The sequence below is a fragment of the Trachinotus anak genome, unplaced genomic scaffold (assembly GCF_046630095.1).
Source record: "Trachinotus anak isolate AG129_WGS33_773 ecotype Australia unplaced genomic scaffold, CSIRO_AGI_Tana_v1 ptg000007l, whole genome shotgun sequence".
Taxonomy (NCBI): Eukaryota; Metazoa; Chordata; class Actinopteri; order Carangiformes; family Carangidae; genus Trachinotus; species Trachinotus anak.
Window position 1 is genome coordinate 4,778,936 of NW_027273858.1, and position 26,386 is coordinate 4,805,321.

The following is a 26,386-nucleotide window of genomic DNA, read 5'->3' on the forward strand; positions in this document are numbered from 1 at the left end:
GCAATCCTGCACTGTAACGTGGCTTAATGACACACATACCCGCACGGACACACACTCGCGGCGAAAGTTTCTGCAGCCTCGCTGACACATGGAGACTCAGTTTCACGTTTGTCGTCTCTTTGGCACCGTATTACGCACGGCCGCACTCGTTTGCTCCACAAACCGGCCCACCGAGGGACATTGGAAGCGTGATCAGATCTCACATCGGCTATGTTTTTTAGATTAGTTATGACAGGCCAGTTACTGGAAGCGAAATGGGGGAGGGCATAGAGGCAAAACAAATCCCCACATTTCTCCTCAGACCGTTCCGTCAAGATTTCAGGTTGAGTCGAGTTTTTATGAGCAAAAAAAAAAAAGATCCTAATTTCCCCGTCTGTTCTGCTTCATGCTCCGGCTTTCCAGGGTAAAGTGTGTTAAAACACGCAATATTAGCATAATGCCAGTGAGGCAGTTTTTTAGTAATGAGGTGATGACAAACGCTTTGATTCATACACTCCGGGACTGCTTCAGAACAGCGGCTGGATCTTCACACGGGTAGGAAGCAGTGTAAAAGCGGAGATGTTGTGGACACACTGGGCACATTTAGGCTGCTTAGTCTGGCGCTGGAGCTGCACCACGCTGGGGTTTGCACCTCTTTGCCTTCAGGGTCGAAGTGCTCAGCTTTAAGCGATAATGCTTTTTCCCCGGCACTTGTTTGTCACTTTCAGAGAGCTCTATCAATAATTCAGCCCCCCACCTTTTTTATAATCTGTTAGAGGAGCAGACCTCAAATAAAGATTTTATTTCAGCTTTTGCAGACCTGAATCAACATTTCTGCGTGTTCAGAAAGCTGCAGCTTGTTTAATAACTGCCAAACAAAAATGCAAAGACGACACTACAATGTTAAAGTCAAAACTGGCAAGTGAAAAAAGTTTGAATATCCAGCTCCGGGTTAACGTTGTCTGAAAAACCCAACACGCGTTGACTTGCTTTTGTTGCAAGCTACTAATCACAGTGTGCTTGATAGGTAATAACATGCTGCACAATTATGATCCTTTAAAATTAGCAAACACTGCAATTAACAAGTTTAAGACATTTGTTGTTCTTGTACATTGAAAACACAGGACACCAGGCTTAGACAACTCAATTGCTTAATGATAATAATAATAATAGAAATGATAATTATTATGTTGCTCTAGTTTTAGTATTTTGTTCTCTGGGTAATTTTGAACATATTGTGTAATTCGTGCTTATTTTTCCTCTGAGCTGCACAGCTCACTGTGAATGAGCTGAGAACAAAACTAGTTTCACTTCAGAATAAGTTGCTGTAGTTTTCCTTCTGTAAACAAATGTCCTGCTGAACAAGTCACCTCGACTTCACTCTGTAAAACGTGTTTTCTAGAAAACTATAAAAAATTAAATAACTCAGGGGGAATTAGTTTCTCCTGTTTTGCCTGTTTTACAAGTATCAGTGGTTTGAAAGAAAACAAACACAAAAAAAGGCAGCTCAGTCCACTTGTGTCAGGAATCCACTTTTAATGAAGAAAAGGTTGAAACATGTCGACTGCTTTTGGAAATGAAAGAAACAGTTTCGCTCAGTTGACAGATTTTTACTTTGCCGTTTTTAAAAGAAAAGAAAGTCTCACTCCTCCAGCCTCAAAGAACTTTTATCATGTTTTCCTGACTTGTGATTTTCTAGCAGAGTTAGAGCCAGAGACTGATATAATCTTGTGCATGTGTATTCACTGTGGACCGGCGTGTTTGTTGTGTGCAGTACGAAGACTTGCCCCACTACGCGATGGACGGGGTGGGCATCCCGACCACCATGTACGGAGACCCGCACGGCGCCCGGTCCATGCAGGCGGTGCACCTCAACCACGGGCCCCAGCTGCACTCTCACCAGTACCCGCACACCGCCCACACCAACACCATGCCTCCCAGTATGGGCTCCTCCGTTAACGACGCTCTCAAGAGAGATAAAGACGCTATATACGGGTAGGTGCAAGCCTCCGGTCCGCTGGGAAACTCGCTCTCTGTCGGGCAGGCGTGTATCCGGGCCCGGAGGGAGCAGCCGGGGTGGGCGAGTGGGTGCAAAGTCAGTCCCGTAGCAGGAAAAACAACGCCAAATGTACAGAGGCTGCTTCACTCTGCAGGGGTGCTGCTTACGGCACAACACCGGCTCACTGCTCCGGACAAGCCCTGTGTCCCGCTCAAGTGTTAGAGCACAAACACTGGAGCCCAAACTGCTGCACAGGCGCTGAGGAAGAGTGTGGCTGCACAGGGCTTTTGTTGTGCTTTAATTTTTGCACAGTTTGGAGTTTAATGCTTTTACCGTCAGTCATGTTTACCACATGTTTCCGCTGAGTAAACAAGTGGACAAACACTGGAGGAGTAAAAAGGAAACTTGTTGAGGCTGTCTCCTAGAGGTCCTGCTGCTTAGTGTTAAACTGAGACATCTATTTTCACTCTTATAAATAATGATGAGACAAAGTCCTATTTTATTATAACGTCTATTTTTTAAATTTTATGTATATTTTATAATTTAACTTGCTCAGTTTCTTTTTACATTTTATCTTTTATTATGAGCAGAATTATTACCCAGTCTCGTTTTTATCCATTTTAAATTAATTATGTGTAACCTGCCAGACCTCTGCAAATTAAAAATATATTATGTTGAAGGGAAATCGGACATATGCATGGCATTAATTATTTTACAAAGGTCCATTAAAAATTCTGAGCTTTGTGTTTTCATGGAGGCTGAACATGCCACTAAGAGTTTCACCATCTGACGCCATTATGACACAACTTGAGGAGGCATGCTGTCCTGAGAGCTTCACCAGGCTGCACATATTTACTCTGATGACTTCCACAACAAATAATACACACATGTGCGCACATTCAGCCACATACAGCTTCTGAGAATTTTACCAAACACACACACACACACACACACACACTCGCCTGTGATCCAAACCGAGACCTGTGCAAGAAATTGTTTGACTGACTCTAAAGCTTTTATGCTATTAGGCGCGCCTAGATTTAATCACAGAAGTCTGCCCGCTGTTTGCAACCCTTCTCCGAGCCTCTGCATAATATAATAGCAGAGGCTGCAGCAGCAGTCCCCATGGGCGAGTTGCTGAAGAGTAGCATGGCTGGCTAAATCTAGCCTGGAGTAGTCTTGACCCCGGCGCTGTTCTCTCTGGTGACATTTGCTATTGTGTGTGTTCCCAGGCACCCCCTGTTCCCCTTGCTTGCACTGATTTTTGAGAAATGTGAATTAGCGACTTGCACCCCCAGAGAGCCCGGGGTGGCGGGAGGAGACGTCTGTTCATCGGAATCTTTCAATGAAGACATAGCAGTGTTTGCAAAACAGGTCAGGAGAGTTTGACTCTTTTTTTTTTTTTTTTCTTCATGTGCATGCTCGGGCTGGTTGAGCTCTTACCTGCATGTCCGAAGTGTGGAGCTCTGACTTCAGTGCGTGAAGTTAAATCTGCATTGGGGAAAAAATAAATAAAATGACCCTCACAAAAAAAAAAAAAAAGTTATGTAAAATGTTTTAATTTCATATAGTGTTTGCTGTGCATAAAGTGGAAATTAATACACGTTTTTTTCAGCACTTGCGTGTTATATTTAATCGTCTATTATATATTATTTATAACATTATAACAGTTTATATTCATGTATTTTATGAAAATGTTTTTGCTTTTAGATTCGTGCAGAAAAGCCTTTATTTTCATCGAATCCAGAATTGGATAATCTGGTAAGATGCATAATAATTTTTTTTCACGTCACAAATTAGATTTCTCACATTTGATCAGGGTTTTGAATGCACCAGCTGTTGGCATGTATACTTTGTGTCAGAGAACCATGTGTGGTGCTGGAAATTGAAAGCACGATTGGAGGTGATGTTCCTCTTTTTGGGCTGTTTGATATCACGATGGCCCCCGGTCCTATCTGCAGATGAAGGGCCGCTGTTTGGCAGCTGTCACAAACCTTTGAACTCTGCCTGGAAAGTTATTCTATTGCTGCTCCTCACTTTGTGCAGTTTGGTGCTTTGACTGTGATATGAGAATAACGTTTTCCTCACGACTAGTTGGTGGCTAATAGATCTCTGACTCTGAGGCTTATTGCAGCGCCAGCCTGTGCTGTGTGCCTGCTCTCCATATTGCAATAACGTCCCAAGTTTTAATATCAGTTCCACATAAAATCCATTCACATGAATATTTTCCTCATCTGCAGTTACTTGTATTGAGAGAAACGTGCCTGTTTAATATCAAGAGATGTGAGCAGCTCATTTTTTATTGTTATTTTAATTTTTCAGATGATTCAAGCCATTCAAGTTTTACGATTTCATCTTCTGGAGCTGGAGAAGGTAATATTCTCTCGTCATTTCTGTCCAGTGTGCCACTTCAGACCTATGGGCTGTATTTGCATAAATGTATTTTTGCTAGTCGGTTATAATTAGCGTCAAAATCAATCATGGGGCCATTTCTCTTCCGCGTTTAATCACGACGCAAGCTGTTACAACTGGAACGGATATCTCTGTGCCCAAATCTCCCCGCATGTTTTAATGAAGTTTAATGCTGGCAGGGACTGCATGCAAGGTGAAACATATAGGCGAACTTTTGCGGGTTTTTAGAAACGATTCTCTGTGGAGGGCAAAAGGCCCCCGGCAGCCATCTGTGGATAGGAGGAGTGGTGGGTGTGAAACTCTGATTTGCCTCCGTATCAGATGGACCACAGTGGTCTCTGCTGTCAACTTTAACCTCAACTTTAACACCGCGAAACGCTGTCAAAGCTGTTAAAAGTGAGAGTTTTCTAAACACGTCTCAGGTCTGGAACACAGGCTGGAGCCTAAGTCGAAGCTGTGGCCATGTTGCGCAGCAGTAAAGGAAACTCTTACAGAAAGTTTTAAGGTGGACTGCGCTGCTAGATTTCCCCGCACAGGCATCTGACGTTTCAGCCAGGATGCGCCGCATTAGCACTGATAATGTAATAAGTAGGCGAAATGAAACAGTTTACCTTAAATGTCAGTCAAGCGGGTCACCCTCCTCTCACGGCCACCACCCGGGGCACCGGTGATGAATTTAACACGGGTGTTGAGTGCGTTGTCGCCCCTGAGCCCTCTTGTCACTGTCAATTTTCGACGATATCTCTATTTTGAGGGGAGAAAAAAAAAATAAAGTTAATATCACAGTCCCGGTGGTGAGCGCTGCAAACACAGCACGGCACGGCACGGCACGGCACTGGATCAGGACACACCTCAGCCTGGAGGAGTCCGGAGTGATCTTATTTCAGCTTTTATCATTTCTGGCAAAGGTGAAGCAATATCTTAGAAAAAAAACATTTCGGAGGCAAAATAAATAAATAAACTATTAATGATGGATCATATTAAATAATTTATCACAGAGTCAGTCAAAGTTTCATCTTTTAGAAATACTTCAGTACGTTAGAAGCAACAGCTGTGCTGCGATCATCAGGTTTTCCCATATTGCCTTAGAACTCTTCGGGGCTCTTTTGCATGTTAAAAGCTGCAGTGTGTGTGTGTGTGTGTGTGTGTGTGTGTGTGTGTGTGTGTGTGTGTGTGTGAGTTGGGGCGGTGTTGTGGTCGCACATGTCACTGCAGTGTGATGATGTCCCTTTTGGGTGAGTGTGTGTGACGCCTCTGCCTCCTCTCCCTGTAGGTACATGAGCTGTGTGATAATTTCTGTCACCGGTACATCAGCTGCTTGAAAGGCAAGATGCCCATCGACTTGGTCATAGACGACAGAGAGGGCGGGTCCAAATCAGACAGCGAGGAAATCACAAGATCATCGGTGGCCCTTGATCAGGTACATCTCTCTCTCCAGCTCCCTCCCTCTCTTTGTGTGTGTGTGTGTGTGTGTGTTCTCCCTGCTGGTTATTCAGCTATTCTGGGTCACTACTCTGCTGCGCTGTTATTTGCATATGATTAGGGCCGTTTTACATTCCATCCATCGGAATGAAAAATTTTCTGAATAACGTCGCTATTATTGGCCCATTAAGACTTGAACCCGGAACCGACCTGGGAAGATTAGCTCGAAAAAGCGTCGCCATAAACTTGACCTGTTTCATGTCGATTTTAATTTAGTGCCTCTCTCTCTCTCTCTCTCTCTCTCTCCGTTTTTCTCTCCTCTCTGTCTCTTTCTGAAACAAACCTTATCAGCTCCTCTCTTGTTGTGAGGCCCAGGAGAGAGCAGCAGCAGGATGGGCTGCAAACTGTGGTTTAGGTGCCTCGGTTTCTCCACTGTGAAGTTCACGGTTCATTACGCGTCTTGTCAGTATTTTTCCTTAGACATGAGTGCACATTGCTTATCGAGAGCCCTCCTCTCCCCCTCCTCCCTTTCGCTCAGAGCGCACAGATTCAGCGCCAATAAGAGCGTTTATTTTCGAAAGCTATAGAAGCAGCGGGTATTAAAGGTAGATTAGGGAGTGTTTCCTTTTGTGCAGATATCAGAGATAACCACAGCCTTCATTATGTGCTCCACTGACTGTTGGCACTCCGGGGACATTGTAGTGTGCGCACAGGCATGACCCTAATGGTCCACACACTGCCGTTAAATAATGATAACAGCAACCGATGATTAGAATTATGCAAATCTGGATTTTCGGCCATTAATAGCTCAAGTCATTTGTGCAGGAGACGTGGTTGCAGGCTATGAGACCATGTTTCAATAAATTCAACTATCCCAGAGTTTTAAGGAATAGTTTAGGAGAGTAGCTGTTATGCCGATGAGGGAGAAAAAAAAACAAAAACAAAAAAAAAAACAAGTGGCCAAATTAAAGGGATTAGTTGGAGAGTCCGACATAAAAAGTAATGAAGCGATTAGGCTAAATAATTTAAATCCGCGGACTTCCATATGGTTGAGTGGCTGGTCTGAGGAGAGGGAGAGACAGCCACCGGCTTTTATGTCCTGGGCTCAATGGCAGGACTGGGAGCGGACTGGGGCCCGACTGGGAGCAGCCCCCCCCCCCACCCCGCCGCGCATGCACTCCTCCATCCCCAGCCCTTATGTCTGATTATGGAAATGAGAAAGATCACCCGGAAGATAATACTTCATTTAATCCAGAAACAGAATTAAATAACACAGACGCCACTTGTGCATTTAAGTGTCTCTTTGAACGGCTGGTTGTATTCTCTCGGGATTCTGTGGTCAGAAGTTTTTTTATAGACAGGTCAGGACACGCAGTGAAGCCTTATGGTGTATAGATATGGAAATGGGGTGTGTTAAAACCCATGGGTTTCTAGGTATATGAAGAAAATTACGTTGTGCTTGGGGCACTGATGCCGATCTTTAATTGACTGTAAGATGAAGACTTGGCCTAATTTAATATAATGATGGGCCATAGCTACATATAGCCAATTCAGGACAAAACCACATAAGCTTATGTTTACACTGACAGAATGATATAAATGACCTACAGGCATAGTTTGCATTAAAATGCAGGGGAAACTTTTTGACAGATGTGTAATATTGAGGGATGGGCTTATGTTCCAGTACAATAACATGGAGACTGTCCACAGCAGCAGGCTGTGTGTAAATGGGCATATCTAAACAGGGAGAGGTTGCGTGCCTCTCACTGCTGAATACTTATATTGTCAATCTAATGGCACTGCACTTCATGACTTACTTGCGGCTGCATATATATTTTTTGAATTTTGTGGGCTATTTTTGTGTGACATCTTATCTGCGGTTGTTAGGCAGTGACATCCTTAACGAATTTGCGTTGTGTGTGCATTATCTCTTTCCATATGTATTTTTAATATATGCCCTCGGGCATAAAGTTGAAGTGGACTGGAAAAAAATGCTGAGAATTTGCACAAAAGAACAATGTTAACAAGACGGAGAAAGCAGGCTCATTTATTCATAAAGCAATTTATTCCAGTGAGGCGACTGTAGCAGAGGAGAAAAAAAATGTCAGAGGGAAAAAAAAAATACTTTGAATTTATTAAACTCAACAATTCAACAACGCTGACTTTCTTGCTGCATTATGCACCCTTGCGTCATAACAGTAATTTTCTGAATATTCTTTACATGTCTTTACATTGTTTTCTTAGTCTGCCTGTGCAGGCGAGTATGGAGGGACGCTGAGCGCCCCTTTCAAGAGAGAGCAGAGCATAGCTGAGAGGTGAAAAAGTCAGGGAGGCTCTGCGCTGGCTTGTGAATGCAGCCCAGCCAGTTTGGGCTCACCCTCCTGTGCTGGTGTGTGTGTGCAAATGTGCACAAGCTGTCTTCAAGTGTATGCATATATGTGTATGTGTCTGTGTGTTTGTGTGTACTCTGCCGCATGTGCATGTGTGTGTTCAGACTGGCCTGATAAATGCAGCACCCCCCTCAGGTGCTATGTGAGTGGAGTGACTGGTTAGCACCAGTTGGACTTTGTTAACCCTTTCCCTGCCGCTCCCTGGAGAGCTCCCCTCCATGTTTGCCTCATTTCTTCACTTGAGCAGCACATTTTCAGCTCCCCCATTAGACGTATACATCCTGCTCCGAGCTCAGCTGTGTATAAACATAAAAGGCACAATGAAATCCTATTATTCTGACTGAATTTTGCAGAGGCCTTTTAATGTGGAGAGGCTTGTGTCCACACTGAGTACGTCTCTCTTGTTGTTGTGGAAGCGTGGTGGCAGTCGCTCTGCTGATTGCCATCCCTATTTGCCTGGCACACATGTTCACCTCAGCCTAAAGAAGTGGGGAGGCATTTCCACGCCGCTGTACGTCATTTGCACAGTTGCCTTTAATTGCACTGAGAGCAAGGGGAGGGGCACAGCAATTTGCTAATGAACTCCGAGGGCCCGGGCTCTCCGCTGTAGAGTAGAACACTACTAATAGTGCTGAGGACTCACTCCAAGTCTCAAGAGCTCCTCTACTTGATTGAGCCATGCAGGCTGAAGTGGGGCTGGAAATAATTGAAATTTCCGTTAAAAATATTCTCCGCCTGACTTTTCGGGGATGTGAGAGAGACTTAAGTGATTATGAATGCTCAGCAGTTGATCTGCTGAGTTAATTTAGTGGAGAGGTATTTTTATATTGGAGAGGCTTGGTGGAAGTGGCATTTTCAGAGCATGATTTTTTCTTTTTTTGTTGTTGAAATCATGTTCAAAGAATGTGGAATAGCCTACAATCTGAAATAACAACTATATATTTTGGATCCGTTGCTTTTTTCCTTATGTCCCACACAATCTTTCCCAAACAAACTCTGCTTGTGTGAGCTTAGTGTTGTGGTCACTGTATAAGAATTTTCTCTTGATAGCACTATCGCGGTATCTTTCCCCAACAATTGGCACTGTTATGCCATACAAGTGCTGGTTTCCAGGTCAGTGAGACCCAGCAGTGTTGGTTTAGGTAACTCTGGCGGTCAAAGAGTGACCCCTGGCCCCCCCCCGCCTCCGAACTCAATGGAAACCCTGACCGCTGGGGTCAGCCACTATTTTCCTAATCAGTACACCGCTATCGCTAATCTATCCGCTTCTCGTTGAAGTATGGATCGAGTTACACCCGACTTAACAGCCGCTCACTCTCTCTTTTTTTCAGTCCCTCTCTCTCCTACAGTGGCACACTGCTGTTCTTAATACAAACTTTTGAATCATCGTGGTGATTGTTGGTAATAGCAGCTTTTGTAGATGAATAGAGGAGAGGTTTGACCCCCATTCACCCCCCTCCCTCCCTCTACACCCCCTCCTCCCTCCCCTCTCTTGAACTCCCCCTTTTTTTTTCCATTGGAGAGTGAATGTGGGGCGGCTGTTAAGGATTCAACAAGTGATACAAAGAGGCGACCACGTGACTTGTGTGTTTCTTAGCCTCTTTATTATTGTGGTGGAATAGCAAGTAGGGGTGATTCTGATTAAGCAAATCAAGGCCAGAGAGACTTCAAAGAACAGGAACGTCAGGAGCTTCTTATATGCCTTCATATATTTTCAGACATCCACGGTGCAATTGTTTTTTCTACCAGGTTCCTTTTTAGTTGATTTATTAGATGTTTCTAAGTCATGCGTTATTGCTTGAAACTTGTGCTTAGTGGAGCCGCACTGTGTCACAGATACTTCGTTGTGATAGCCACAAGATCTCGATTGCAAATAAAGTTCTTGGCTAGTGTCTCGTGTTACTTATGATGGGCGGCCATGTCTGTCCCTGAGGCCTGCTGTGGTTTCTTTGGCTAAGTAAACAATAACCTGGCTTAGCACATGTGTACTTAGCTAATGGAAAGTTCCTCTCCCCCTTAACCCCCTGCGAGCCTCTGACAATGGCCACCATCACAAACAGCCCGTCTCCAAGGAATCCACAGAGAACATCCCAGCGCAGCGGCTGTAAGTCAAGCTAGGCTAAGCTAACGAAGAACCCACAACAAAACACGTCATTAAGAAATCACGCCTGCCTTTTCATTCACAGCTGAAAAAAAAGAGGAATATGCTGTGTTTGGGGTTAGATGGCGTGGAGGGGAGGGCACTCGAGTTAATGTTTTTGTTTGGATTTCAGCTCACAGAGAGTAAACAAGGAGTCTGTAGTGAGAGCTGAAGGGGAAGAGGCCACAGAGAGAGAAAACCAGAAAGAAAATCAGTTTCCGTGAGTGTCATCTAAATGGACTTTGAAAGCTCTGGTAATTATCTCAAACATGTAATTATCTTTGCTTGTCTCTATGAGGTTAACCCACCGGTTTTAAAAAGCCGATTGAAGAGTACCTGACGGCTATTCAGTGTAGCATACTTTACTTACTCAAGAGACCAAATCCAGTTTTCTCCCTCACCCCCTTCAGCAATTATAAGGTTATTTCTTCTTTCTTTGTCTATTGTGAAGAGTTGGGGAGGAATGGGTGGGAGGGGTCTTTTGCCTTTTTTTCCCTTTTCTTTGCACCATGCATACCATTATCAGCCCCTCTTTTCTTTTTTGGAAGTACTAATATTGCAGGGAGGGGTGGAGAGAGCAGAGAGAGCAGAGGTAGTTGGGCAAGTGCTCGCCTGGCCGGTTATCAGAGAGGCAGATCCTGCTTTATCTAGTCACAGTGGAAAGCAAAGTAAACAGGAGTTTACAATAGCTGGCCTTTCAGCCCCTTTCACTAACAGCTTCCTCACCAGCATTCAGCTGAGTGGGAGAATGTGTCCGGAGCTACAGCGGGCCATCTCGCTGCTACAACACATGGCATTCTCGCAGATTTCAACTGGAGGAAGCAGCGCTGTTGTAAAGGTCAAAAATGTGTTAAAGAAAATGTGTTAAAGAAAAAAAAAAAAACAGCAGAGAACACATGCACCAAAGCATTCTGGGGGATGGAGTAGCCCAACTGTCATCTTTGATTCAGATGTACCACCACTGAGGAGTGTATGTGTGGGGGGTTATTTGGATATTTATGTCTGTGCCGTTAAGTATGCACATATGATTATTCCTGCACGCTTGCTGGCACAGAGTGAAAAGTAAATATCCATATCATCACAAAAGATATTTCAGAGTGAGGAAAGAAGAGAGGGTGGGGGGCAAAGCACAACAACCTTAACCATTTTCTATATTATTGCAAATGAATTGGCAAGGCAACATTTCTTGCATGAGCGCTTGTATGATATGGGGCCTGGCACAGCGAGAAAGGGAAGCCCCCCCTCGCATCTTAGACGCAGCACAATGAGAATGCATTGGATTGGAATGCCTCACCGATCATAGCGGAATCAGAATTTCCAGCAAGGAAAATCTTTTCATGGTGAATTAGGGTGGTGGAGGGAAGAAAAATGGTAATGAAAAAAAAAAAGAAAAAGAAAAAGAAAAAAAAAGGTATGCATGGCTCACAAACAGGGTTCCCTCGGCTTGGCGCGGCAGATTTAAGAACTTTAGCTAAAGCTAGGCAGAATAGAATGTGGAAAATTGAATTTACTAAACAATTAAGCTTTGAATTAATCTATATCCTGCACAGGAGAGAGCGAGCGACAGAGCGAGAGAGAGAGAGCGAGAGAGAGCGGCTCATTAAGGGGACAGAATAAATCATGTGTGTACTACGTGTGCAGTGGGACAGCTCCCTCTCTCTGTTTCCTCAAGCTTTCTGTTTATGCATCTATTCACCTTGTGAATTTACATACCCCACATTTTTAAAGGTGGACCTGGGCATTGTGAGGCGCGGACTTGTTGGCACAGGGTGTGTGTTTTTTTGTCGTTGTGTGACTTGAGGTCAGTGCATGTGCTTTTGTTAAACAGGGACTGTGAGTTTGGCAGTTCTGTGATGTTTGCATAAGGTAGAGAAAAAGTATTTGTGTCAGTGGGTGTGTGTGTGTGTGTGTGTGTGTGTGTGTTTGTGTGTATACAAGTGACCAAAAGAGTGTGCACATGCTGTGTGACCTGTGTGGACTGGTGTGTGTGTGTGATTTCAGCCGTGTGTGTGTGTGTGTGTGTGTGTGTGTGTGTGTGTGTGTGTGTGTGTGTGTGTGTGTGTGTGTGTGTGTGTGTGTGTGTGTGTGTGTGTGTGTGTGTGTGATCTCAGCCGTGTGTTTGTGTGTATTAATTGCGTGTTAGATCAGTGCTGGGCCTGTTCTGACCAAGGGTGGCCTGTGATTATAAATAAACTCCCTGTCCCCGTGGAGATGCCACCAGGCCCTGTCTCAGCCCCGCCCCCTTTCCCATGGGGCCTCAGCGGCCACCTCCCAGCAGGCAAAGCTCTCTTTTGTTCAATTACAGCTAATGCAGTAGTTTGCCATTTCCCCCTCATCTTTCTAATTATATTTCCAAGTGGAATTTGTTACAGAATTAAAACAAAAAGAAAAAGAAAAAAAAAAAAAACACATCCTTTTTGTGAGCTAAGGCTCTTGGGTTCGACGTCCCTGGGGTAGTGTGCTATTCTTTTTCACAGGGCTCTGAATAAACAAGTTCTACTCATTTTTTAAAAGCTGCACTTTTGGACGAGCTGGCAAAAAGCAGTGTTAACTGTTTGTGTGCCGAGCATGTGGTCTGGATTACCTCACTTCTGATCTTCTCCGGAGTTACTCAGTCATGCACGGGTGTTTCATTTTTCAGTGTTCTACCGTCTCCACGGTCAGCAAAAAATAATTTGTTAGAGGTAGAGAAAAAAAAAAGACCCTCTTAGTATCTTATCTGTGTTATAATCAACATTTATCTACCCAATCACCATCCTAGTCATGCCTTTGTGCAGTGAATTTCCTCTTTATTGCAAAGCCTCAAAGCCTAATTTGGAAAACAACGATTATATCGTCCATGTAAGCACTGGATTATAATTTCATAGCCCAGGAACATCAAATGAGCTCTAATAGACCCCAAATGTGTTGAATTTGCTGACTTGTATTTTCTTTTCTGTTATTTTACTCCCTCTGCATTTTGTTTAAAACAAACCCTGTGTGATGAATTAATGTCTACTTTTTTTATGATGCTAAACTGGGCTCCAAATCCTCCTCGCACAGGCAGCGCCGCTCGTAGTACTCCGATTGAAACCAGTTGTTCCCCAGTGTGTTTCTCTCCTCTCCTCTCCTTCCACTCGTCTTCCTGTGGGCTTCTATCACTCATTTCATCACATAGCCCTAAAAGCGCGACGCAAACACCACATTGCCCCTTGATATCGGCTTCATTTGATTTGACAGAGCAAAGATAGGCTCACGCGGGCGGTGGAGGAGACTTGAGTAAGTGTTTGTGCGTGGATGTTTTGTTTGTTGTGTGTTTGTTTGTGATAGCTGGCTGCGTGTGATAAGACACAAGATTCCATTTCCTTCTATTTTGAAGTCTCTTTTCTCTCCTGTCCTCAGCCCTAATGTTGCTTTTCAGAGGCACTGAGAGATAAGAGGCAACATCTGGTTTAGTTTCAATATTATGTAGCAGCTTTGTATGGGGCAGCGTGCAACTTGAGTGTGTGTGTGTGTGTGTGTGTGTGTGTGTGTGTGTGTGTGTGTGTGTGTGTGTGTGTTTGTGTTTGTGTGTGTGTCTTATACGTGCGTAAATGTAAGCACTGAATCTGTGGTTGTGTCAGGGATCTTGATAGTGCTGTATCTGTGTGTTTATATTTTGTATTTCACATGTACCTGTCTGTGTGTGTCTGAACACTATTTGTTGTGTATATCTATGTGGGGAGTGTGTATTTGTGTGTGTAGTCCTTTTTCATCCTGTCTGGACCATTTGCTCTCTACCATCCGTTGTGCAGCTGACACTCATCTGGCCTGAGACTGTCCCTTACACACACACACACACACACACACACACACACACAGCTTACTATATATAAACCCAGGTCTCCAGAGTCTCTCTTGTCTAGTCAGCTGCTCATGTTTGATGACACAAACTAGTCTCAGTTTAGTCAAGTGGATCATCTGTTATTATTCTTGAAGTCGGAGAGGAAGGAATGGACGTCCACTCTGAGATAATACTTGAACTTCTTAATTTGTCTTTATAAAGTTTTAAGTCAGCGTCAGTTTGGTGGCTCATGCAATATTTTTGTCTCATATTTTGACTGTGGGAAAAACTTCAGCTTATTTGGTTATGTCTGTGTCTTGGCTCTGCTTCCTCAAATGAAATTTAAATCTACATTAGTGGGATTGGACATGCATTTTTTTGTCATTTGCGAGCAAAACCGAGGATTTATACTTATGTAGCAATACTTTAGTTAGTTACCTCTCTCTCCCTCCGTCTCTGGTCTGCTCTGCTTAGATGACATCACTCCCTGGCGCTCGCTGCAGCCTATCTTAAGTTGTAGCTGTTTTGTATTTTCATCTGCTAGTGGTTTGAGCCAAATGGAGGCAGCCGTGGATTGCATGCCTCAGAAAGCTGGGAACTAATACAACATGTTCGCTCGCTATTCGTCTGGGCCTTTCTCCTCATTGAGCCCCAACAGTCCTCATTCCATAAGATTGTTGCACACTGTGTGACAGGGTCGAGAGCTGGCAAATTGTGAATGTTGTTTGGAGCGTGGGTGTGTGTTTTCGTGTGCAGGCTTTCTTCCACACAATGTACATTATATGTAGACAGAAGGTTTCGAAAGAAGATAATAAAATATGCACAATTAAAAATATTACATATAAAATCAACACAGCGAATGATGGAGGAAAAAAAAAAACAAGGAGCCGACATTAGCTCATCTGACTGACCTCTCTGTCCTCTCTCTCTGTGCAACAGACGTCCTGGAACAGAGATCATGACGACACGGCGTCCACACGCTCTGGAGGAACACCGGGACCGTCCAGCGGCGGACACACATCACACAGCGGCGACAACAGCAGCGAACAGGGTATGAGAGACCGAGTTTCTTTGTCTGCATCTTCTTTATGTGTATCAGCTGGAGGAGACACGGTGTAAATACAGTCCAACATGCTGAGAACATTACATCAGCAACGCTGAATCACAGACATAAAGTATACACATGATAGAAAACTTCATTATGCAGCCAGGTGATGTTTGGCAGGCATAGTCAGTTTTTCTAACAGCTCACAGTTGCTGCAAGAGTCTCTTAGAGAGGTCAGAGGTCACGGTCAATATGGTCGGGATTCTCTCTGGCTAGAGTGCGGTTTCTTTTTTCCTGGTGATAGTCTGTTTCATGCTAAAGCCCTTTAGCATGCACCTAGCTTAACATCTGAGCATATCTGTAGCTGTGTTTGTTCTCCTGCTTGTACTATACCCCAGACTACACAGTTCACACTTTATTGTTCTGGCTCTTTTGCTTTCATGTCTACGTTTTTTTTGTCATTAGCGATCATACTTTAGGATTTAGGATTCAGGAATACGTTGCTGTCGTCATATGAAAACCACCATAAGGCAGGGATGGTGATTTTCATATTTTGGTATTATTATTTAAAGGATTGCATACACCTGAAATCCAGGCCCATAAATACATTCCAGGATATTACTACATACACAGCTAAAGCAAGGCTTTTCTGTACATTAAATCAAGAGCTGACAGGTTGAAGACGTTTATCTGACACTGATGATGAGTCACATCTCATATTTGGAAGCAACAGCTTTTAAACTTACAACCTTTACTACAAATTGTTTGCATCTTTTACAATCGATGCATTTGAACTTATTTTAGACTCAGAAATTTTAATAAAATTTTTTTATTTAATGATTTTGTCTTTAGCCTTAAATTTGGATAATCTAATACATCAGTCTGCACTCTGTCTTTGACCAGACAACTCATGTGTGTTTGTGTTAAAGAGAGGCAGAGGGAGAGAGAGGCAGCAGTTGGAGAATGGGTTGATGGTGGTGGTGGTGGGGCGGCGTTGCAAACAAACTGTAGGCAAAAAAGCAACTTCATATATTATTGAAGGCGATGTCAAGGCGAGCAGTTTGCAAGGTTGCCAGTGCCAGGAGGCAGAGCCTGGGTGGGAGCAGAGAGCGCCGCCATGCCTTCCACTCCAACGAGCAGCCATTTATATAGTCAACACACACTCTCTGCGTCTTTGTCTCTCTGTCTGTCTCTCACTCTGTCTCATCCTCTCTCTTTCTGTGTCTTTCACACTCGGTCTCTCACATTCTGTCCGTCTTTGTCTCTCGCTCTTCAGTAATGCTCGACAGAGGAGCTGAGGGACTGAGAGGTGAGACACGAGTTCAGATAAAAATAATAGACAGATGACGTGGAAGAGAACACACCTATAAAAAATAGTGAAATCACAGTGAAACAGGGGAAGACAAAGCAATACTGTGTGTGTGTGTGTGTGTACACGCTTCTACCTCTGATGACTAATGGTCTGGGGCAGCCAGGCAAGATCTGATTGGTCGCTCTAATGAGTGCGCTCTGTGCCGAGTTTGGGCTCCTGCTTCTCTGACCTTTGCCCTCTATTGACCAAACTGACACTTCATTTTTCACATCTTTCCAATTATAGGCCCACTCCTTATGTTGACCCGCCTCCTCTCACTCTCTCCGTCTCTCTCTCTCTCATCATCATCATCTCTGTCTCTCTCTCTCTCCATCTCCTCATGTCTCTCTTTTCTCCTTCCGACTCTCCCCAGCTATTGTAGTGGGTTTGTTTGTTGTTGAAGTTCGTTAGAGGGTAAAATGTGGGGTAGTGTGTGTATGTATGTGCACATTCTGCTTGCGTCGCTGTGTTGGTGTGTGTCAGTTTAATGAATGAGGTGCTTTGATTTGTCCAAGTGTTACTGGAGAGTTCGGGGCCAAACATGATCTGTGTCTGTAGGTACCAGGGTATCTGCAGGTCCTCAAACACGTGAGCTAAATTAGGCGACTTTAAGAGTCGTTAAATGACCTAAAATCAGACACTGAAGTCTTAATTTTCTCAGTTTCATTGCCATGAGTGTTTAATCTGAAATTATTAGAGAGCTGGTGCACCATTATTATATGCTTAACACTTTTGCATATGTAAACACAGCTACATTTATTATCACTTTATTGATTATCATTTCTCTAAACTTTCATTCACTATTTTCAACAATTAAAAAGCTCATATTTCCACTGGCGTTATATGTACGGCCAAAGATATGTGGTCTCTGCCTTGTGGCTACATGAGCAAAATGAGGCCATTATAACAACATTTTAATTTACATGCTTTTGGAATGAAAGTTTTAATAAACACATATGGATATAATGTTCAGTTGTCTGTATACTTTTGGCCATGTGGTGTATGTTTGTTAAGTTAGGCTTTTCCACTTGCTTAAAATCCAGATGTCAGTGCCTTTCTGCAGCCTGCACATACCCTGATGTCGGCCAGTGCAAGTGTGTGTGTCTGTGTGTGTGATTGCTTTGTTTATGTGGTGTTTATGTGGGTACATACACACACACAAACACACAGAGTGTCGAGCATCAGGACACAGTGACAACAGTAAATACCGGAGGACATCTTGGACTGGTTTCAGGTTTATATGGGTTAAGCGCTATCACTGCCACGTCATATTGGCTCTGGCAAATTGTGTGTCAGTCACTTGGTAATCCCAGTAAGCTGGTTATTTATCTGTTTGGCACTTTGCTTGCTCCCTCCCCGACAGCTTCACCCCACTGTCTTTCCTCCCTCCCTCCCTCTCCCTCTCTCTCGCTCTTTCATCTTCACATCCTCCCTCTCTTCTCCAGTTTTCCCTTGTCTCCCACCTACTCTCGCGTCTCTCTCTTTCATTTTGCTCTCAGTCGGTTTCTCTCTCCTTGTGTATCCCCGTGCCTTTCTCTCTCTCCTCCCCCTTTTTTCTTCCATGCCTCCCACTCGCTCTTAAACACCACCTTTGTTTATCCTTCTTCTTTCCCTTTCTCTCACCTCTCTTTGTTCCTTTCACAGTCTTGTTCTTTCCCATCTCTCTCTCTCTTCCATTTTTCACATCTTTTTCCTCTTTGTTTTTTTTCATCTTGTCATTCTCTCTCTTTTCTGCTCTTCCTTTTTCTTAATCCCTCTCTCATTCTCTTTCCTTTTACTTTCAGTCTCTACTTCCTTCCCTCATCCTCTCTGTCTTTACTCATCCTCCTGCTCTCTTTCTGTCTCTTACCTCTTTCCTTTTTTCCTTTTCTTCATGTTTCTCTGTTATTTCTAATCTTATTTTCCTCTACCTCTTTCTCTCCTCTACCTCTAACAGATTGCTTTCTCACTGACCTTTCCCTCTGTCTCTCTCTTACACTTTCTTCATTTTCTTCCCCTCTGCCTGTAGAGCTGCACAGCTAATGGCCATCTTTCTCCTCCTCCTTCCCCTCATCCATCCTTTAATCCAGACTGCTTCTCCTGTGTGTTTCAAACCTCACCTCCTCGCTCTCACACTTTCTGCACCTCCTCTTGCACTCAGTCTTTCTTTAATTCCTTGTGTCTCTGTCCTCCGCTCCACGTTCACCCTCTTCTTCCCTACATCCCGTCCCCTCCAGCAGAGCGAAACCACTCCGAGGAAGGATGCTGGATGGTCCAGGGCCTTTAACTAGTGAACTCCAGTCTCCTCTCTCTCTCTCTCCCTCTCTCAGGCTTCATTCTGAGGCTATTCTTGAGATAAACACATGCTCTCCTCTGCCCCCTTCTCTGAACAGTTCACTGCACACTGGTATAAAAATCCCTGTCTCTACCCGGAAACATAGCACTCGCACTCTCAAATGCAAGAGCTGCAGGAATCATGAGGAGGTCTCCACATTACGTAAGATCCGTAGTCTCTCCGTGCACGTTGTAGAGCTCGACTGCAGGAGACGATTGCCAATCCAAGGCAAAGTATTTTATAATGTGATAATGAATGATAACTCTGGGCCCTTTTACTCATCCGCAGATGTTTTGCAGCACTTCGTGTCCCTGTGACAATGTGTGCAGTTATAAAAAAAAAAAAAAAAAAAAAAAGACTTTTTTTATTTCTGCATGTGTTGACAATGCTCACAAGCTGAGCTCTTAAGTTATGTTGTTTATGCTTTGACCACAATGGCGATGGTATTTTTTAGCACTAAATTCCATTGGCAGTTGAAAAAAAATGGAGGGAGGATCACATTTGCTTCACACATGTCATTAAAATCAGTCCTGGGTGTCTCCTCTCTCCCTAAAGAGCAGACAAAGAAGAAAGCCTCTTATTTTTCTCCTCCCATTCTCTGGGAGATCTTTGTAAACATCCAGCAAGCTTCAACAGGGAGACTCGGAGAGTGGCCCTGTAGTTAATTAGTCCCACTCTATTAGCCCAGCTGTTTGTTAGCTAGTTCCTACCAACAGACCTCTTTGTTTAATACCCAGAAGCCCTCTGGAGGAGCCTCATTGTAGCTCTTGTGCTTTGGATCATGCTTTTCTGTGAAGAGTAATGCTCGAAGGGCAGAGGAAAAGCTAATAGATCATATATGCATGCGATGGAGGGGGGGGGGGTCCCTCACGGACATGAGCAGGCCTTCTCTTTTTCTCGCAGTATAAAGTACTCCTCTTTGCCTGTGTGAATTTGTAAGGACACCCCTTGGCTTCTCCGAGGGCCTGGCGTGTGAGGGAAACAGAATAACATTCAGGCACTGAATCGGGCAGCTGCAGCAATGTGGATGCGAGTCGAGCGGAGGAGCCGTGCAGAGTGTTTGCTCTGTTTTTGAAAGCTACAGGGTTTCCCTCTCCGCTTGTCAGAAACATCCAGGGAGTGAGGCGATGACTGGCGATATTAGATATGTATCACCAATTACCCAGACCGTTTGTAAAGAGTACAGTGTGCTGCGCCAAGGCAAATAGCTCCCTGTAAGGCTATGTGTTAGTGTCTGCATACATTTCTGGTGTCTGAGTACTGGCCTGAGATTTCTGGTTGTTGGTCTGATATCTAGCTCTGAGGGATCTTTGCCTGGTGGAGTTGGAGGAATTCTCGACACAAAATTGCTGCTGATATTTGCCATCTGACAGACCTAAGCTGTGTGTTTGTGTGAGTCTAACGTGTGGTTGTAGTTAATTTTTCTTGCACATGAGGTGCTGTTATGCTGGTATCCTTGAACTAATTGTTCCAGTCTGTTCTATGAAATCCCTGCATTAGTTAATGTACTTGATGATTAGAGAGAATTTGACTTTGATGTTTCCATAAAAGACTGAATGAATAGAACCCTGTAAACGATGGAAAACAGACCAATAAAATCGGGATTATTCTGTGATGTATCACTTAAAGGAGAGGACAGGTGGTACTTGGCTGGTGGTGAAACCTTTGTGGAAATGGCTGCTAGTCCATCTTGGTGGAGGATGTGGCACTTGGCCTCCATCACAGTCAGTTCTCCTGGTCTGATATGTGTTTGAATATTGATGCAGCTTCACCCCATTCATTCTGAATCACTGTATATAACCTCCACTGGCTGCGAATCCCCATCGATCAGGTTGGAATATTCTTGATGCTGTCATCCTTTCATCTGTCCGTCCATCCATCCATCCACCCCTCCTGCGACCTCTGTACCCTCCAACAAGGTCAGGCCACAGAGGAGCTCTTGCTTTCTGTCATCTCATTGGCCAGTCTCCAGGGCCAGGGCGGGCAAATGGGGACATGGACAGGGGTGCCAGGCAATCAGCAGCTAGATGCAGCTCGTCCAATCACTCTGCTTCACGTGGCCCCCTCAAAGTCACCGATTAATTGGTCCGATTGTCCAGTAGACTGGAAGAGAGAACTGTGTGTGTCTGTGTGGTATGTGTGTGTATTCCCCTCCCTGACTTGCTTTTCTCTCCCAGTAGCTGCTGCTCTCGAACATTTTCTGTTGCAACAAGGAGTTAAGACTCATTATTGAGAGAATTAGAAGTAAGTACTGTAAAGACACGTGAATGTGCCTTTACGTGAATTTGTTACACTGACACACAGGCACTGGCACAACTTTGACAGCTTGCATGCTTGAAAACTGCAGTGTTGCAATGTTAAACTTAAAGGCACTTGATCATAAAATAACAAGATACTAAGTCAGTAAGAAATTTTCAAAAGCATTCATTCGTGCATATATTATAATACGCATAAACCTGCAAGTAAAAATTAAAGAGAAGCAGTCCGTCGTTTTGTGTGTAGGTTGTCTAGACGTTGTCTAGACCTTACCAAGGGAGATCCTCAGTCCAGTAATTGTCTTACTGGTGTCCAGCTTTCCCGGTAATCTGTTTAAATGCGAGGCTCTGTGGGTAGATAAAAGGTATGTGGCTCCCTTGATTAGTCTGCAGTCTGTATTACTGGAGGTGTGTGTGTCAGTACAGTAGCTGGCAGACACAAACATGAGTCTCTCTTTGATTTCCTCTGAGCCTGAGCATGGGGAAGGAGAGAGAGAGAGAGAGAAAGACGACAGAGAAAGAAAAACAGAGAGAAAACAGTGAAATGAGAGCGTAAGATAAGGAACGGAGAGAATCACAGGGTGAATGCTGTGAAAGCATTTTGATGCTGACTGGAGCAGTGTGTGTCTGTGTCTGTGTGTGTCAGTCTGTGAGAGTGTGTGTGTTAGAAAATCTTATAGTGAGTGAGGAAAACAGAGAGAGGCAGAACAGTTATCCCTGATGAGTGTGTTAAGTGCTGCTGAGTGTTGTTTGGGAGTCTATTGAGGCGTATTCACTGCTGCTAGCAAACAGCAATATCTTCTCTGCCAGTTCAGAGGTGAAAGAGTTGTGGCAGGGCCACCTGAAGCTCACTCTGTGTCCCCTAAGGAGTTTTAGAAAGTGTGTGTAAGCATGTGTCCATGTATTTAAAAAAAAAACTGTTTGAGAATCATCATGCAGGATCATGAGAGCATAAACCTTACCTTCCATTAAAATGCTGTTTATGAAAATCAATATAATATACGCTTTTAAAAACACGTTGAGAAAACATCCCTCAACAACTCGGTGTTGCCGGTAGCAGTGTTTACTGAGCCTCAGCTGGATTTACTGCATCTCAAACATTATTATCTGTGGTTACCTGGGAAAAGAGATGTTTGGCCTCTCAGTGTCCAATCACGACCTCCCTCTCTCAGATTCACTGAGATCTTTACGACCTCGCTTTATCGCGGCAGTCAGTGCGTCAACCAACATGTAGTGACTTGCTTCACAGAAAATGATGGCCCTCGATGACTTTTTATTGCCTCACGGGCAATAAGCAAACTCGGAGTGGCCTGAGTTTGCCCCTCTTGAAAAAGAGGAAATTGTATCAGGTTCCCACAGTGAGGGGCCAGTTTGCTTTTAGGATTAGTGGCTGGTGTCACCCGGCCGCTGGGGTCATGTGGAAGAAAGAGTCAGAAATACAAGTAAACAGAGTGACTTCCTACACCCTCTCCAACCAAATCCTCTCTTCTCCTCTCCTCTCCTCTCCTCTCGTCTCCTCTCCTCTCCTCTCCTCTCCTCTCGTCTCCTCTCCTCTCCTCTGCCTCTTTTCACACGTGAAACACTCCTGCATTTTATTGGCTCGGGCAAACATCTCGTCTGTGAGAAGGTAATAGCCATAAAACTGTTTGATAAGGTTTCAGAGCCTATTTGACTGTTTGACTTTAGGATTTATGTTCTTCATGTTGCTGAGCATGTTTACATATAATCATGTGAGCCTCATATTTGTACACATTGTCTCTATATCTTTATTTTCTCTCATAGCCTCCGTCTCTGTCTCGTCTCTCGCTGTAAGCCCTTTGCTGTCACGATGCCTGTGTTTTTGACTTCCTCTAATGATATTCAGAGGAATGCTGTGCACATTTTGAAGGTGAATAAAATGTTTCCCCCGCTCTCTCTGTTACTTTAAATCTCCCCTGCATTCATTCAGTCTGCCTCTCTCTGTCTGTTGGTTACATGTGGGCATGTTTGCATGACCAAAGAAATGCAAAGTCTAGCCCAGACCATTACAATATGCCTTGTGTGCGCAATTTACATGAAATACATATTCATTCACGACATGTGTGCACACGAAGTAGCTTCTCTCTCTCTCTTTCGCTGCCTCTCACTTGGCCTTTGTGCTCGCTGAGGATGTGTTTTCCTCAGAAAGTTTTTTTTTCAAATGAAAACTCTGTCTCTTTATTTCTTACAAAACCGTATGTTTTGCCTGTTGTCGTCCTTATTTTACCCATAAATGCAGTTGGATCCCATCCTGTAGTTTGGTGCTGCTCCAAGAACGACTACAACAGCTGTACATTTAAAAAAAAAAAAAAAGAGGTTCTACTTCATTTGCTCCAGTGAGGGAGTTCAAGCAGGAGGGAAATGTATCTTTAGCTCCCATGTTATAATTGTGGCACGCTAATGATGTAGACACATTCTCACTGTCTGTTTACAGGAAACGCTCTTCTTTAATTTGCAACTGGCGTGAATGCCAAGTGCCTATATCTAATTACTGGTGTTTGCTAAAAGATACTATTTACACACACTTTTTTCCTTGTGGAGGTCCCTTGTGTGCTGGGGTGGGAAGATTATGACAAGGAAAGTTAAACATGTAAACCTGGTAAAGACTAGATGTTTCAATTGTGTTACTGTCTGTGAGCAGGAAATGAAAATTAGAATAAGAGGAATCATTTTCCACCAATGGTTTGTCCGTTTAAACCTGAGGATATTTGTATTCAGTACATCTACATTCAAGATCGTGTTTGAAAAGTGTCATCCGAGGACTCCATTCAGGTTTATTTTGGTATGAAGCACCATAATTTGCGCCATTCTTGTGTAATCGTGTCCTAAAAGAAGATGCCACTTTTGTCAAATTACTGGATATCTCCGTTTGGAACAAGAGTCTGCAGCTTTGATTTGCAAATGTAAACAAGTTGAAATGTGGTAATGCGCTTGTCATGCAAATGAATAGGATATAAAGTTGAAGCATACTCATTCACTTGTGAAATTATTTGTGTGTGTGTGTGTGTGTGTGTGGAGGGTCCTGTGTCCTTGCCATGGGAAACTTGTCATAGTGTAGAGAGAAATAGAAATGTGACAAATTCCAAATTTGTGACCAGTTTGCGCTCTTTTTATTTTGTCTGTTTTCAATTCAGCTTCAAATTGCCTGGAACGTATTCACACACACACACACACACACACACACACACACACACGCTCAAGCTCTAACAGAGAGAAAATGCCCTGGCTCTTAATCGTGGCCAGAACAGGTTCATAGGGAATCTGACAGTGAAATCACAGCGACTCATCACTGATGTGTCACAACGCATTACATCTGGCCGATAAAACAACCTCAAACTCTCTCACTTCTTTCTATCTTTCCATTTCTCCTGCTACTGCCTGTGTCTCCCTCCTCCTCCTCCTCCCTTGAAGAGGAGCTGAGCTCAGGACCCAGGAGGCCTCTGATCAGATAGATGTTAACTTCTCAGGGAAAACCCTGATGGCAGGCTGGAGACGATCACCTCTGCTAATGGATGGTTAAGGACCCAATCAGCCTTTTTATTAGCTTTTTCCTACTTACTTTATGTTAGAAAAAGCTACAATTAACATTTTTTTAGAGTATTCATTTTAGATAAATATGGAAGAGGCACACTGTAGTTTGGGCTTTCAGTTGTGTGGTGGGAGAATGAGAGGAAAGAGAGAGAGAAGGAATGGAGGAGGGAGGGGAGGGGAGCAAAGAGACAGGGTATTAGCACTTTGTTCAGTAGAGAAGCATTGTTTGGCCCCTTGGCACACACAAGAACACACACAAATAAGCAACTCACACACACACACACACACACACAAACATGCACAGAGCACCAACGTTTATTTAAGCTTTTGATAAAGAGATTAGCCCCATCATCCTACGCTCTTAAGCTAGCCAAGGGGGTCCATGTTCAGGAAATCCTGGCTTTCCTGACACATGGGCTTATAGGGAAACCCGGCTCAAGCAACACTTATATGATATTAATACAATTCCTAATGGTCAGATGAACGAGGGGTTTCTTTTTTTTTTAAATAGAGGGCGGTTCGGTCAGATGTGTGTGTTTCTGTGGACATGTTGAAAGAGAGAGACAGACAGACAGAGCTGGGCAGAAAGTTACTAAAAGAGTGAAAAGGTTGGAAACAGAGTGAGGTGGAGGAGGCGGAGTAGCTCTGCCAGCTGGGCTGCTTTTTTTTTTTTTCTTTCTTTATTATTAGCCCTATCACAGTGGTTGGAGTCCAGCTTAAAGCTACAAACAGCGAAGTGCTAATTTTAGCCTCCAAAGAGGATAAGGATAAATAGCTTGGTGCCAGTTTGCCATATGGTCCCCTGCCGATTATATTGTGTCAGGAATATTTTCACCCCACCCCCACCCTTACCCTAGCACACAAACATACACATATACACACAAACACAGTCTCATATCTGTTGTTACAGTATTTATGACGCTGGGAGATCATTTTATCTCCAAATGTAGATGTGATTGAAGAGCTTGTTTCCAAAAGGCAGCAATTTGGGGAAAAAAATATAATCACACAAAAGTAATTATTAGACAAATTTAAGACAGATTTTCAAGCCTGTGAAGGTGTTTTACTATCCCTAAAGTCACACAGTTTGTTTTTATTGGTGTAGTTTATCTATGTAATAATAGAAAGATATGTCACACTGTAATTTTCAGACAGGAAATTGTAGTTGCAGTGATGGCAGCCTCAACCTGCAGTCTTTTATATCCACTATAGCTTCCAGCTGCAAGGTAACATTTGGCCTCTTCTGTAATCTCCTGCAACCTGGGTTATATTCTCATTTGAAAATATGAGTCGTGTAGAAGAATAAAAATGACTCCCTCTCTCTCTCTCTCCCCCTCTCCCTCTCCATCAACACACATGCATATGTCCACATGTAAATGCAACACACACTCACAGAGCAACTCTCCATTATTCTCTCACTCTCTCTCACTCTCTCTCCCTCAAATTGAAATAATTCAATTTATGGACACAGTTCCAGACCTCCCTGGCTAAGACCATTATGCATGGAACCCCCCCCCCCCCCCCCCCCCCCCCTCTTTCTAACAAAAGAACGGGAGAATTTACCAGCCGGCTCTCCAAACGACACCCACACAAAGCCAATTTCATGCCGGGAAAACACCAGAAGAAGCGCCGGTTTTGGTCAAAACCTGCATCCGTGTGGATTTACTTTATCGCTCAATATGGGTGGATGCTACTTTAATTTTTGTCAGGGCTTATTTTATAACCCTG

The 26,386-nt window shown here is 43.8% G+C and overlaps 1 protein-coding gene across 4 annotated transcripts in view; it reads left to right on the forward strand.

Annotated features, from left to right (window-relative positions):
- The window catches only part of LOC139622610 (homeobox protein Meis1), a 203,937-nt gene that overhangs the window by 122,361 nt on the left and 55,190 nt on the right, over positions 1-26,386 (forward strand). For 3 of the 4 annotated variants that reach the window (XM_071480009.1, XM_071480008.1, XM_071480007.1), the window contains 6 exons: positions 1,754-1,974; positions 3,211-3,352; positions 3,689-3,739; positions 4,301-4,351; positions 5,664-5,810; positions 15,084-15,195. In XM_071480009.1, coding sequence (XP_071336110.1) covers positions 1,778-1,974; positions 3,211-3,352; positions 3,689-3,739; positions 4,301-4,351; positions 5,664-5,810; positions 15,084-15,195 — 700 coding nt within the window. In that variant the 5' untranslated portion in view covers positions 1,754-1,777. Of the gene's footprint in view, positions 1-21; positions 535-1,753; positions 1,975-3,210; positions 3,353-3,688; positions 3,740-4,300; positions 4,352-5,663; positions 5,811-15,083; positions 15,196-26,386 lie in introns of those variants that run through there. The other variant, XM_071480010.1, reaches the window with a different exon arrangement.